Source organism: Oratosquilla oratoria, chromosome 16 (assembly GCF_046742065.1).
Source record: "Oratosquilla oratoria isolate Oo_2021 chromosome 16, ASM4674206v1, whole genome shotgun sequence".
Lineage (NCBI taxonomy): Eukaryota > Metazoa > Arthropoda > Malacostraca > Stomatopoda > Squillidae > Oratosquilla > Oratosquilla oratoria.
The window spans coordinates 64,324,859-64,339,563 of NC_134792.1; the positions used below are offsets into that span (position 1 = coordinate 64,324,859).

At 39.2% G+C, this 14,705-nt stretch overlaps 2 protein-coding genes across 2 annotated transcripts; one reads left to right on the forward strand and one right to left on the reverse strand.

Moving 5' to 3' along the window:
- Nucleotides 1–11,982: 11,982 nt before the first annotated feature.
- Nucleotides 11,983–14,207, reverse strand: LOC143033798 (uncharacterized). Its single transcript, XM_076199294.1, has 2 exons — nt 13,902–14,207; nt 11,983–12,262 (listed from the first exon to the last, which is right to left on the reverse strand). The coding sequence occupies exons 1-2, from the start codon at nt 14,105–14,107 to the stop codon at nt 12,139–12,141; spliced, it is 330 nt and encodes a 109-aa protein (XP_076055409.1). The 5' UTR covers nt 14,108–14,207; the 3' UTR covers nt 11,983–12,138.
- LOC143034099 (uncharacterized) lies at nt 13,144–13,782 on the forward strand. The gene has a single exon (XM_076200041.1). It carries the CDS (start codon nt 13,162–13,164, stop codon nt 13,780–13,782), a length of 621 nt encoding a protein of 206 aa, XP_076056156.1. The 5' UTR covers nt 13,144–13,161.
- Nucleotides 14,208–14,705: the final 498 nt, after the last annotated feature.

Consider the following 14,705-nt stretch of genomic DNA (forward strand, 5'->3'; position numbering starts at 1 on the left):
TTTGCGAACAGGATCTTTCAAAAAAGAATGAAAATGAAGTCCAACCGAAGCAGAATATTTCGTCGAACGACTGTTGCAATTTGCGGCGACACAATAAACCACTTTCGAATTAAATACTTGATAAAACCTTGCCAACACACGAAATGTGAGTGTGTGAGTGTGTGCGTGTGTGTATGATTGATTGTTTATGTGGGCGCTTGTGTCTACTGAATCATATATATATATATATACACACACACACACACACACACACACACACACACACACACACACACACACACACACACACACACACACACACACACACACACACACACACACACACACACAGACACACACACACACATATATATATATATATACATATATATATATGTATATATATATGTATATATATATATATATATATATATTTATATATATATATATATATTTATATATATATATATATAGCCATGTATAAGGGAACATCAATAAAATAGATTCAACTGGCTTATTGTATATATTTTCATACCACTCTAGTATTTTTCTTTCTTATTTCCTCATATTTTCTTCACTCTTCTTGTTGTTCTTGAGATCCCAGGAGAGACTCAAAACATCCTACACTTTAATCCACAACTGAAACTTATTCCTCTTAGAGAAATTTTGATTGTGTGCAGAACGAAAACTAGTAAGCACCTAATTGATTAATAACAAACGAAGATGTGAAAAAAATGGATTGAGGCTAAAGTCTTCGTTGGGCTGGAGACTTGGTTTGTGGCCGCAGTAATAATGACCGTCAATGCGCTTTCGTGGAGGAGTTCTTGCCTGAAGACGATCATCCCGTCCTGGCGAAGAAGTCAACCGACAAGGATCCGCCCAGAGGAGAAGATCCCTGACAGCCAAGCAGTGCCCGAATGGAGAAGAATGCCTCCTCGTACTCAACCGGAGACGAGGAGAAGGTTCTCTGGCACTGCTTCGGCAGAAGAGAAGGTCACCCTGAGACCATCTGATTATGGGGTTTCAAGTCCCCAAAGGGCAAGCTGGAGACGAGCTCCATCCAATGCCGAAGACCAGGACGACTAGAAGTCATCAAGAGTGACTCCAGAGTCGAGAGGCCCTTTGTTCTGGAAGCCTCACTGCTGTCCACAATGGAGGACTCGCCCAGCATGGTACAAAATGCCCAGTGACGTAAAAGATTGGTGAAAATAAAAGCCCTATTCTCAAAGTCAATTTTATCAGAAAAGAAACCCCCCCCAAAAAAAAATTAAGAAATGAAAAGAAAGAAAAGGAAATAGCCCATGGAAATATATGAATTTTGAAATTAAGAAAATTCATGAAAACCCAGATTAAGAATAGTCCAATTTAAAGCGTATTTTTGTCAGAAAATCGTACGCATAATGGACTTGATCCAACAATGCATTAGCAACGATATTCGCGTTTCAAAGCCCAAACTAGACCAAAAGTCCGGAAGATGGACATTCTTCCCTCAGCTGAATAAAATTACCTTGCAACGACTAAATAAGTCGAGCATTTAGTCCGCCTTTAAGGGGCTATCACACTGGGCTATTTTTTCCTCCGACGTCCTACCTCCATTTGAATAATTAGATTATGACTTTGCTTACAGAAATCTAAATTTCTCTAAGAACACTTCAACTGTATATCAAACATTCGTATAGGTTTACAATCATTCAACCCTTTCGTCATTAGTTGCCCTAGCGGTGAAAAATGTAACTACGACATTGAAAATTTCGTCTGCAATCAGGCGCGTTTAAGATCATGATATTCGGATAAAATCAAGACTATAGAATGTTAGAAACGTGGATCTCAGTGTTCTAACTTCTAAGTTATATTTCACACATGAAATAACAAAAAATAAAGAAATGCAAAACCTTCTCAGTTGGCCTTTAAGGTGTTATTACACTGGATTTCCACGGGGTTCACCAGCGTCGACCATTGAGAATTCATTTGAGTAAAAAAGACTCAAGTTAAACATCTGATTTTTCAAATCTCCAAATATCAAATGATCTTTCTGTCATATATAGCAAAGTTGAATGATATACGAATGTTTGACATACAGTTGAAGTGTTCTTAGAGAAATTTAGATTTCTGTAAGCAAATTCATAGTCTAGTTATTCAAATGGAGGCTGAATGTCGGAGAAAAAATAGCCCAGTGTGATAGCCCCATAAAGGCGGACTAAATGGTCGACTAATTTAGTCGTTGCCAGGGGATTTTATTCAGCTGAGGGAAGAATGTCCATCTTCCGGTCCTTTGGTCTAGTTTGGGCTTTGAAACGCGAATATCGTTGCTTGTGCATTTTTGGATCAAGTCCATTATGCATAGATTTTCTGACGAAAATACGCTTTGAATTAGGTTATTCTTAATTTGGGCTTTCAAGAATTTTCTTAATATCAAAATTCATATATTTCCATGGGCTATTTCATTTTCTTTTCATTTCTTTATTTCTTTCTGGGTTTTCTAATAAAATCCGCGTTCAGAATGGGGCTTTTATTTCCTCCAATCTTTTACGTCACTGGGCATTTTGTACCATGCAGGACGAGTCCTCCATTGTGGACAGCAGTGAGGCTTCCAGAACAAAGGGCCTCTTGACTCTGGAGTCACTCTTGATGACTTCCGGTCAGCCTTGTCTTCGGCACTGGATGGAGTTCGTCTCCAGCTTGCCTGCCGTCCCGAAATGGCTTCACCGCCTGCTTTCCGAAGATTCTTGGAGGATCCCCTGCAGTTCATGGCGTCGCAATGGAAACCACTTCCGCAGTTTTCACAGCTCTTGAGGGAGTCCAAGAGATCAAGTGGTGGGCATCTGTCTTCGGCAATCTTGGGCTCGCTTGAATCGTCACTGCCACTTCTACAGTTGACGGAGCCACATTGGCACCCAGTGCCATTGCCTGGAATAGGCTGAAGATCTTCTTGCAACGCATCTATTTCGTGAATACGAAGATGCGTTGCTTGTGGCTCGTCGGTCTTGTTATTCGTATCCTTTTGGGGACTTGAAATTCCATCTTCAAAGGGTCTGAGAGTGACCCTCTCCTCTGCCGAAGCAGTGCCAGAGAACCTTCTCCTCGTCTCCGGTTGAGTACGAGGAGGCATTCGTCTCCATTCGGGCACTGCTTGGCTTTCGGCGATCTTATCCTCTGGGCGGCTCCTTGTGGGAAGTCTTCTTCGCCAGGACGGGATGATTGGCTTGAGGCAAGAACTCCTCCATGAAAGGGCGTCGACGGTCATTCTTGTTGCGGACACAAACCAAGTCTCCAGCCAACGAAGACTTTAGCCTCAATTCATTTTTTTCACATCTTAGTTTGTTATTAATCAATTAGGTGCTTACTGGTTTTTCGTTCTGCACCTAATCAAAATTTCTCTAAGAGGAATAAGTTTCAGTTGTGGCTTAGAGTGAAGGATGTTTTGAGAGTCTCCTAGGATCTCAAGAACAGCAAGAACAGGGAAGAAAGTATGAGGAAGTAAGAAAGAAAAATACTAGAGAGGAGTATGAAAATATATACAAGCCAGTAAAATCTATTTTATTGATGTTCCCTTATACGTGGCTATATATTTATATATGTATATATATATATATATATATATATATATATTCATATATATATATATACATATATATATAATTATATATATATGTACATATACATATACATATATATACATATACACACACACACACACACACACACACACACACATATATATATATATATATATATATATATATATATATATATATATATATATATATATATATATATATGATTTAGTACACACACATGCGCCCACATAAAAAAGCAAACACACACACACACACACACACACACACACACACACACACACACACACACACACACACACACACACACACACACACACACACACACACACACACACACACACACACACAGACACACACACACACACACACACACACACACACACACACACACACACACACACACACACACACACACACAATAAAGAAATAAGGAAAATACTAGATACAGAATCAATGAGTAACCTTCGAGACTGGATTTAGTACTCACATCGGAACACGAAATTGTAGACAGAATAGAATACAAAACATCATTAGGAAAGAGTGACCATGTAACAATAGAATTGGAATTAAAAGAGCAAATGGACCTAAGAAGAAATGAGAAACATAGAATAGGAAGCCCAATATATAGCAAAACGAATTTTGAGAAACTTAAAGAACTTTTTTCGAAATGCAAACGGGGAAAAATTCCTTAGTGAAACAAGGATGGAAGAGAAATGGAATATACTAAAGGAAATTTATAATAAGGGTGTGATCAAATATATGTTCCACAACAAAAGCAAGAAAGAATATACATAAAAATTGGTGCAACAAAAAATGTAGTGAAGCCAAAGATAAAAGAGACAGCCTGGAAAAATGAAAAAAGAGCAAATGGCAAACATACATCAAACTAAGAAACGATTATATAAAAATACCCAGGAGGAAAAGAGAAATTATAAATAGGAAATTATAGAAAAATGTAAGGATCACCCAAAGCTATTTTACAGATATGTGAATGGTAAACTGAAAAACAAACAAGAAATAGAAAAACTACGCCAAGGAAGTCATGAATACACAAAAGAACAAGAAATGGCAGAAGGTATGAGTGACCACTTCAAATCACCTTTCACAATTGAGAACTCACCTAACTGTGAAGGAATAGAGAAACAGAAATCCCCACAAATGAAGGAAATAACCGTAACAAAAAAGGAAATCAGTGACCAAATAAAAAACCTAGATGTTAGAAAATCGCATGGTCCGGATGGAATTGCAAATTGGATACTGAAGGAATGCGTGGAATAACTAAAAGATAAAATACACACTATAATCAAATGACAAGACTGGAAAAATGCAAACATTGTACCAATATATAAAGGAGGAAGTAAGGAAGATCCAACTAACTACAGACCGGTCTCCCTAACAAGCACAGTAGCTAAAATATGTGAAAAAGTGATTAAAAGTAGATGGGTTAAACATCTGGAAGAAAAATCTATACTAAACCCAAGCCAATTTGGATTTAGACAAGGAAGATCATGTACAACAAATCTAATCTGCTTCTATTCGAGAATAATAGATATAATAGATGAGAGAGATGGATGGGCAGACTGTGCCTATCTAGATCTACAAAAGGCATTTGACAAAGTACCACACAAAAAATTAATAGGAAAATTAGAATCAATAGGTGGCATTGCAGGTAATTTATTAAAATGGATGGAAGACTTCTTGACTGGGAGAAAAATGAGGGTAGTAATTAGAGACAAATACTCGAAATGGGAAGAAATGATAAGTGGTGTTCCACAAGGGTCAGTACTAGCTCCAATCATGTTTGCCATATACGTAAACAACATGGACGAAGGAGTTGAATGTTATATGAATTTCTTCGCAGATGGTGCAAAAATATTAAAGAAAGTATCAATAAATGAGGACTGTGACTCATTATTATCAGACCTGGACACAATCTGGAAATGGACTCAAAAGTGGGAGGTGAACTTTAATATCAAGAAGTGTAGCATGATGGAGTTTGGTAAAAGCAAAAACAGAATTTCAAAAAGTTACAAAATTGGTGAAAATAAAATAAAAAAGTGCACACAGAAAGGGACCTTGGAATGATAATCAGCAATGACATGACACCGGACAGACATATAAACAAAACAGTAGGTGAAACATACAACCTACTAAAGTCAATGAAAGTGGCATTTGAATACTTGGATGAAGAAATGATAAAAAAAAGTATTAGTCACATTGATTAGACCAAAACTGGAATATGCAGCGACACTATGGACACCCAGTAGTAAACAGAATATAAGGAAACTAGAAAGAATACAGAGAGCAACAACAAAATTGGCACCAGCTCTTTCCCAATTAACATACGAACAAAGATTATCGAGACTAGAACTACCAACACTAGAGCAAAGAAGAGAAAGGTGATCTACTGACTATATATAGAATCATGAAAGGAATGGAAATCCTTGACAGAAAAGATTGACTAAAAAATGACAATGGAAAAACTAAAGGTCATGAAAAGAAACTCAAAAAGGACAACTATAGAAGAGATAGGAAAAAGAATAGCTTCCCACACAGAGTGCTGGATATATGGAATAACTTATATGAAAAAACAATGTGTGCAAATACTATTCACGATTTTAGGAATAAACTTGATGCTGAAAGATACAAAGACGGTTTACCACGAGCATAGCTCCCTTCCCGTATAATACAACTTGGCACACACACACACACACACACACACACACACACACACACACACACACACACACACACACACACACACACACACACACACACACACACACACACACACACACACACACACACACACACACACACACACACACACACACTATAGAAGAGATTTGAAAAAGAACAGCTTTCCACACAGAGTAATAGACAGTTGGAACAAGTTAGATGAGAAAGTGGTGTGTGCAAAAACAATACATGAATTTAAAAATAGTTTAGATAAAATGAGATATGAAGACGGGACCCCACGAGCATAGCTCCCCTTCCCGTAAAATACAACTAGGTAAATACAACTAGGTAAATACAGACATTTCGTGTGTTGGCATGGTTTTATCAAGTATTTAGTTCGAAAATGGTTTATTGTGTCGCCGCAAATTGCGACAGTGATTCGACGAAATATTCTGTTTCTGATGGACTTCATTTTCATTCTTTTTCGAAAGCTTGAGGTCACTCACTTAAGTTGTCTAAACGTACACACTGGAGAACGAATTCGAAAGGTAACTGGTTTGCCATGAGAGTGGTAAACTTTTGGAATGCACTCCTAGAGAGTGTGGTGACTGGGGCCTCATTAGCCTCTTTTAAACCTCGTTATGACACACGTAAGACTAATCTAATAACTGGCTAACAAGTCCTAGAGGTGGGGATCACGACAAGAAGATTGTTTCTTATTTCATCTGTTTCTCGATTAGGTAAGCAAAAAGGATTGGATCATTCAGTGCAGACGGCACGAGTCATGGAAGCCTGGATTGAAAGCGAAACATTGTCTGAAACATTTTGAAAAAAAAGTATACTCCGGACCCTGGACTTACCGTTTGGATAGGAATTGGCATGAATCCCATTCTAAAAGATGATGCAATATCGATAACTTTTGTCATTGACAAGACCCCAGGTTCGGCAAGCAAATGCAGTCGAAGGAACCTCTGCCATTGATAAAAGACAACTCCTGGAGGTAGGTGTATCTGTCTGTATCATGTGTATAGGTAGGCCTGTGTTATCTACACTGTCACTGACAAGCATGATTAGACTTGACTAACGATTTTTGGGCTAGGCCTAAGCAGATTAAGGGTACAGTCCTGAAGTAGGCTAGCTAGGCCTGTAGGCCTATGAATATAACCACCCCACTACACCAGGGTGACAGAAATGACCATGATGACAGAGGCTTCCATAATAGGTTTATTAACACGCCTTGTCAATTGGAGTCATCCAAATTAAAGTCTGTTTTTTGAGAGTCAAACAAGTGGAATCCCCCCCCCCTCCATTACCACCACCCCAGCAGGAGTTAAGCCTAATTATCCTTAAGCAGGAGGGAGGAATTCGTATTGATATAGACCTAATGGTTTGTTCAGCTTTTACAAAGTGCCTTTGACGAATATTCACCTTCTGCAAGTACCACTACCAGCGAAATTGAGATGTAATGTGAAAGTGACTATGGTGACAGTGCCAGACATATTATTGACGGCTTCTCTTCCCCCGACAGCAACCACTACCTATGGCAAATGATTTTATAGACATGTCTGTGAGTATCTTTTATGCTAGCCTTCAGCCAAATGATTTCTCTATTCTCTTTGCTACATAGTCCTATTTTATTGTAACTTATCACAGATAAAACAATTTGTAATTCGTGAATCCTGGAAACTTTTGCCTGTAAATATGAAGCTTGGCATCCAAATCCGATAAATCTTCTTCACTCGATGTTAAATCACTTTCGCATCACTGGCCATGTCCAAAAACGTAAACAACAACCTTTACGTCATCAGTTGCCCTAGCGGTGGAAAATGTAACTACGACATTGAACTTTTCGTCTGCAATCAGGTACTTTTAAGATCATGATATCCGGATAAAATCAAGACTATAAAATGTTAGAAACGTGCATTTTAGTGTTCTAACTTGTAAGTTATATTTTCATACATGAAATAACAAAAAATAAAGAAATCCAAAACCTTCTCAGTTGGCCTTAAAGGCGTTATTACACTAGGCTTCCACGGGCATAACCAGGGTTGACGATTGAGAGTTCGTTTGAGTAAAAACGATTTCGGTTATATCTTATTTTTCAAATCTCCAAATATCAAATCATCTTTCTGTCATATATAGCAAAGTTGAATGATTGTAAACCTACACAAATGTTTGACATACAGTTGAAGTGTTCTTAGAAAAAGTTAGATTTCTGAAAGTAAAGTCATAGTCTAGTTATTCAAATGTAGGTTGGATGTCGGAGGAAAAAATAACCCAGTGTGATAGCCCCATAAAGGCGGACTGAATGCTCGACTAATTTAATCGTTGTCAGGTGATTTTATTCAGCTGAGGGAAGAATGTCCATCTTCCGGTCTTTTGGTCTAGTTTGGGCTTTGAAACGCGAATATCGTTGCTAATGCATTTTTGGATCAAGTCCATTACGCATACGACTTTCTGACGAAAATACGATTTAAATTGGGCTGTTCTTAATTTGGGTTTTCATGAATGTTCTTAATTTCAAAATTCATATATTTCCATGAGCTATTTGATTTTCTTTCTTTTCATTTCTTAATTTTTTCTGTGTTTTCTTTTCTAATAAAATCCGCGTTCAGAATAGGGCTTTTATTTTCTCCAACCTTTTACGTCACTGGGCATTTTGTACCATGCAGGACGAGTCCTCCATTGTGGACAGCATTGAGGCTTCCAGAACAAACGGACTCTCGACTCTGGAGTCACTCTTGATAACTTCCAGTCAGCCTGATCTTCGGCACTGGATGGAGTTCGTCTCCAACTTGCCTGCCGTCCCGAAATGGCTTCCCCGTCTGCTCTCCGGAGATCCTTGGAGGATCCCCTGCAATTCACGGCGCCGCAATTGAATCCACTTCCACAGGCTTCATCGCTTCTGAGGGAGTCTAAGAGATCGTCGACCTCTTGGATACGGAGAAGTGGTGGGCATCTATCTTCGCCGATCTTAGGCTCGCTTGAATCGTCACTGCCATTTCTGCAGATGACGGAGCCATATTGGCACCCAGTGCCGTTGCCTTGAACATACCGATGATCTTCTTGCAACGCATCTTTTTCATGATTACGAAGATGCGTTGCTTGGGGCTCGTCGGGCTTGTTATTCGTATCTTTTTGGGGACTTGAAATCCCATCCTCAGAGGGTCTGAGGGTGACCCTCTCCTCTGCCGAAGGAGTGCCAGAGAACCTTCTCCTCGTCTCCGGTTGAGTACGAGGAGGCATTCTTCTCCATTCGGGCACTGCTTGGCTGTCGGGGATCTTCTCCTCTGGGCGGATCCTTGTCGGTTGACTTCTTCGCCAGGACGGGATGATTGTCTGGAGGCAGGAACTCCTCCACGAAAGCGCATTGACGGTCATTATTACTGCGGACACAAACCAAGTCTCCATCCAACGAAGACTTTAGCCTCAATCCATTTTCTTCACATCTTAGTTTTGTTATTAATCAATTGGGTGGTTACTGGTTTTTTGTTCTGCACACAATCAAAATTTCTCTAAGAGGAATAAGTTTCAGTTGTGGCTTAAAGTGAAAGATGTTTTGAGTCTCCTGGGATCTCAAGAACAGCAAGAACAGGGAAGAAGGTATGAGGAAATAAGAAAGAAAAATACTAGAGGGGGGTATGAAAATAGATACAATAAATCAGTTGAATCTATTTTATTGATGTTCCCTTATATATGGCTATATGTATATATATATATATATATATATATGTATATATTTATGTATATATATATATATACATATATATACATATATGTGTGTATATATATATATGTGTGTGTGTGTGTGTGTGTGTGTGTGTGTGTGTGTGTGTGTGTGTGTGTGTGTGTGTGTGTGTGTGTGTGTGTATGTGATTCGTACACACACGCAAACACACACACATGCGCCCACATTAATAAGCAAGCATACAACCACATCATATATATATATATATATATATACGTGTGTTGTGTGTGTGTGTGTATGTCTGTATATTCACCACGGGCTTTGAATCACGTGTTGGACTCGTGATAGACGGCTATTTCCTTCCCGGAAGAGAGCTCAGAGCTCGTATGACCGATCTATGGGTAATGCTGTGACCTTACACGCACACACACACCCAACTTCCCGCCCACGAGAGTTGAAGTAACGATTCGAAGCGCAGTAATACTAAAAATTTATTTCAGGCCTGGGCAGGATTCGAACCCGGACTGCCGTATTGACAGTCAGGGACTACCAACCGCGCCACCGAGTGTGAGTGTGTGTTTGTGTGTGTGTGTGTGTGTGTGTGTGTGTGTGTGTGTGTGTGTGTGTGTGTGTGTGTGTGTCTGTGTATGTGTGTGTGTGTGTGTGTGTGTGTGTGTGTGTGTGTGTGTATGTGTGTGTGTGTGTATGTGTGTATTTGTGTTTTTGCGTTTGTGTGTGTGTGTGTGTGCGCGCGCGCAAAGTACAGTAGCAGCCCCCCTAAAGCATGATTAGACACCCAAAAATGTAATTCCTGACTACGGCCCTGGTCTGTATCATGTGTATACGTAGGCCTGTGCAATCTACACTGTCACTGACAATCGTTAACAAGCATGGTTAGGCTTGACTAACGATTTTTGGGCTAGGCCTAAGCAGATTATGGGTACAATCATGAAATAGGCTAGCGAGGGTGACAGGCATGACCATGATGGCATGGGCTTCCATAATAGGCCTATGACCACGTCTTATCAATTGGAGTCAACCAAATTAAAGTCCCCTCCCCCACCACCACCACTCCATCAGGAGTTAAGCTTAATTATCGTGGACCAGGAGGGAGGAATTCGTACTGATATAGAACCAACTATTTTTTTCAGCTGTTACAAAGTGCCTATGATGAACATTCGCCTTCTGCAGGTACCACTACCAGCGAAATTGAGATGGAATGTGAAAGTGACTATGGTGACAGTGCCAGGCTTCTCTTCACCCACAGCAACCACTACCTATGGCATACAATTTTAGAGACATGTCTGTCAGTATATTTTCCTAGCCTTCCTCTCCCCTTCAGTCAAATGATTTCTCTATTCTCTTAGCTACATAGACCTATTTTATTGTACTTTATCATATATAAAAATGTAATTCATGAATCATTGAAACTTTTGCCTGTAAATATGAAACTTGGCATCCAAATCCGATAAATCTTCACTCGATTATATGTCACTTTCGTATCGCTGGCCATGTCCAAGAACGTAAACAACAAAACTTACGTCATCAGTTGCACTAGCGGTGGAAAATGTTACTACGACATTGAAAATTTCGTCTGCAATCAGGCACATTTAAGATCATGATATTCGGATAAAATCAAGACTATAAAGTGTTAGAAACGTGCATTTTAGTGTTCTAACTTCTAATTTATATTTTCATACATGAAATAACAAAAAATAAAGAAATCCAAAACCCTCTCATTTGGCCTTTAAGCATTTATTACACTAGGCTTCCATGGGCATAACCAGGGTTGACGATTGAGAGTTCGTTTGAGTAAAAAATTACTTCGGTTAAAATATCTTATTTTTCAAATGTCCAAATATCAAATTATCTTTCTGTCATATAGAGCAAAGTTGAATGATTGTAAACCTATACGAATGTTTGACATACAGTTGAAGTGTTCTTAGAGAAATTTAGGTTTCTGTAAGTAATGTCATAGTCTAGTTATTCAAATGGAGGTTGGATGTCGGGAAAAAAAATAGCCCAGTGTCATAGCCCCTTGAAGGCGGACTAAGGGTTGATTCACACTATCGGTCCGGTCGCGCTCCAGTCTCGCTACGCTCTCGGTCCGGTCCAATATTGTCTCATTAATTTCAATGGAAGCATTCACACTGGCGCTCTCGCTCCAGTCTCGCTCCGGTCTCGCTCCGGTCACGGTTCCGTCAAAAGATATTTTTACTGGAGCGAGACTGGACCGTGACCGAACCGTGAGCGCCAGTGTGAACTCAGTTGCCACGGTCCTGCACCTGCCAGGGCTGCCGTTTCGTAGAATTTTGTACCAAATAGCGGCATGTGGCAACTGCACAAGGATATGAGGAAATTTTTTCTACATATCAGCGGGCTGTTCATAACATTTAAAAACTCAAACTTTTGTTTAAAAATCATAGAACTGTTATCAAATAATAAATGGTACATCAAAATATGACTTAATTGGTAATTGTGTTACTTATAAAATATTGTACCCCAAAAGATACGTTTTTACATACATACATATACCAAGGCTTTTTCCCCCTTACCAGGGAGGTAGCCAAAAAAGGACAAGGCATAAAATCCTTCCCACCCATTCCATCCCCGAAAACACTCCACACCCCTCCACCCTCCCTCCCATCTTAGCACCTCCTAGATACGTTTTCACGGTGTAGTAAAAAATATATACGCTAAAGTTTCAGCTTTCTTTTAGCGATAATAATAATAATAAAAAAGAATTTTCATATCTTACTGAATATGTTAGGGCATGGGGGCCTTATATACATTCAAGAATAAAAAAAACTAGAACCAACATTTTGTCAAAGTTTGACAAGTATATCTTGCTATGAAAGTCTGCATACGCCCGAGAAAAATGTATACCCCGGTATGGCAACACTCCCATTCTACACGGCAGTGTAGAAAACGCTGCAGCCCTGCCTACTGCTCCACTCCAGTCGAGATTCAGTCTTCGTTTAAGCAAATAGTGTTTCCTTCTGTCCTACCAAACCATGGATAATCCAAAGAAAACACCACAATGGAATCATGCGAAAGGTAGATAAATGATAAAAATACGTTTTCTTTTTATTTATCACTGATACAATGGCAATGCGCACAGCTAGGATATACATCAGCACCAACTGAATAAGATATAACCTACAAAACTTACTTTAATTTTGTGGTTTCAGATTAAATGCTAATAGAATTAGTCAGAAATGGAAGTATGAGGATCAAATGTCATTTTTGTTTGCATTTATGAAGGACAGAACACGAGTTACATCTCTGCAAAAGGCTGAAAATGAAGCAGAAAATTCAGATAATTCAGAACACGATGGCACACAAGAAAGAGAAGTAAGCGACGAGGCTGTTGGTGTTGCAGAAGACAGCCCTACACTCCCTCAGCAAGAACGTCTCACGCGTAAGAGAAAAACACAGGAAAATAATAGTGCATCTGCTACACTTATTAGGTACTTAGTAGAAAAGAAGAAGGAAGAACATGCCCCAGAAACAATAAATGCTTTCTTTTCATTGATGGCAAATACTGTCAAGAAATTCAGTCCAGCTGATCAACATTATATTAAAACAAAAGTGTTTTTATTAGTAAATGAAATTGAAGGAAAATACATTCATTACCAGAGCGAACAGGCATATGCAAAGAATGTATACCCCCAACCTGCAGCATCACCTGCTTTGTCGCAGTACTCCACTTCATCATCTGCAAGTGCTCAACCCATACAACAATTTCATCAAGCAACACAGTGTCAGGAGCACACCCACGGGGCGCCATCACCTCTGCAGCCTGCATGCACTTCACAGTGGCTTAACCAGCATGATCCTTCTGCTTTCTCTTCATAATTATTGCACAGTCAATGTAATAACAAAAGGAATAATAAATTATGATCATATGTGCCCTTTATCTTGTGTTTGAGTCTTACAGCAAAATAAATCTGAGTCACATCTTTTCTTTACCTTACCTTAGACACACAGCCAGTTTTTCTCTTGGAGTGAGTGCTTCTCTGAATGGTGTGTTTCCTTTTTTCAGGTCATCCTCAATTTTGGATAGTATTTTCTCAAATGTTCCCTTGTTCATTCTGAAATAGCTGTGGAATTTACTCTCGTCATCAATAAGACGAGGATACAGAGTATGAAATTCTCCTTCAGTCTTCCTATCTTGCAACATAGGATGAACCCACAATCTCTTTCTTTTTCTATTTTGTTTTCCTTCTTCTTCTTCATCAAGTGCAATAGCGATTATTGCCAACTCGGCGTCAGAAAAGTCACACATCCTTCATAACTGATATAAGACTTCTACTGGTGTCGAGGGAGGGGGGATGACGGGAACGAGAGCGGACCGATAAATACCTCAGAACCGAGAGTGGAGCGTGACCAGACCGATAGTGTGAATCAACCCTGAATACCTCAGAACCGGAGCGTAGCGAGACTGGAGCGCGACCGGACCGATAGTGTGAATCAACCCTAAATGGTCGACTAATTTAGTCGTTGTCAGGTGATTTTATTCAGCTGAGGGAAGAATGTCCATCTTTCGGTCTTTTGGTCTAGTTTGGGCTTTGAAACGCGAATATCGTTGCTAATACATTTTCGGATCAAGTCCATAATGCATACGATTTTCTGACGAAAATACACTTTAAATTAGGGTATTCTTAATTTGGGCTATCATGAATTTTCTTAATATCAAAATTCATATATTTTGATGGGTTATTTCATTTTCTTTCTTTTCATTTCTTTACTTTTTCTGGGTTTTCTCTTCTAATAAAATC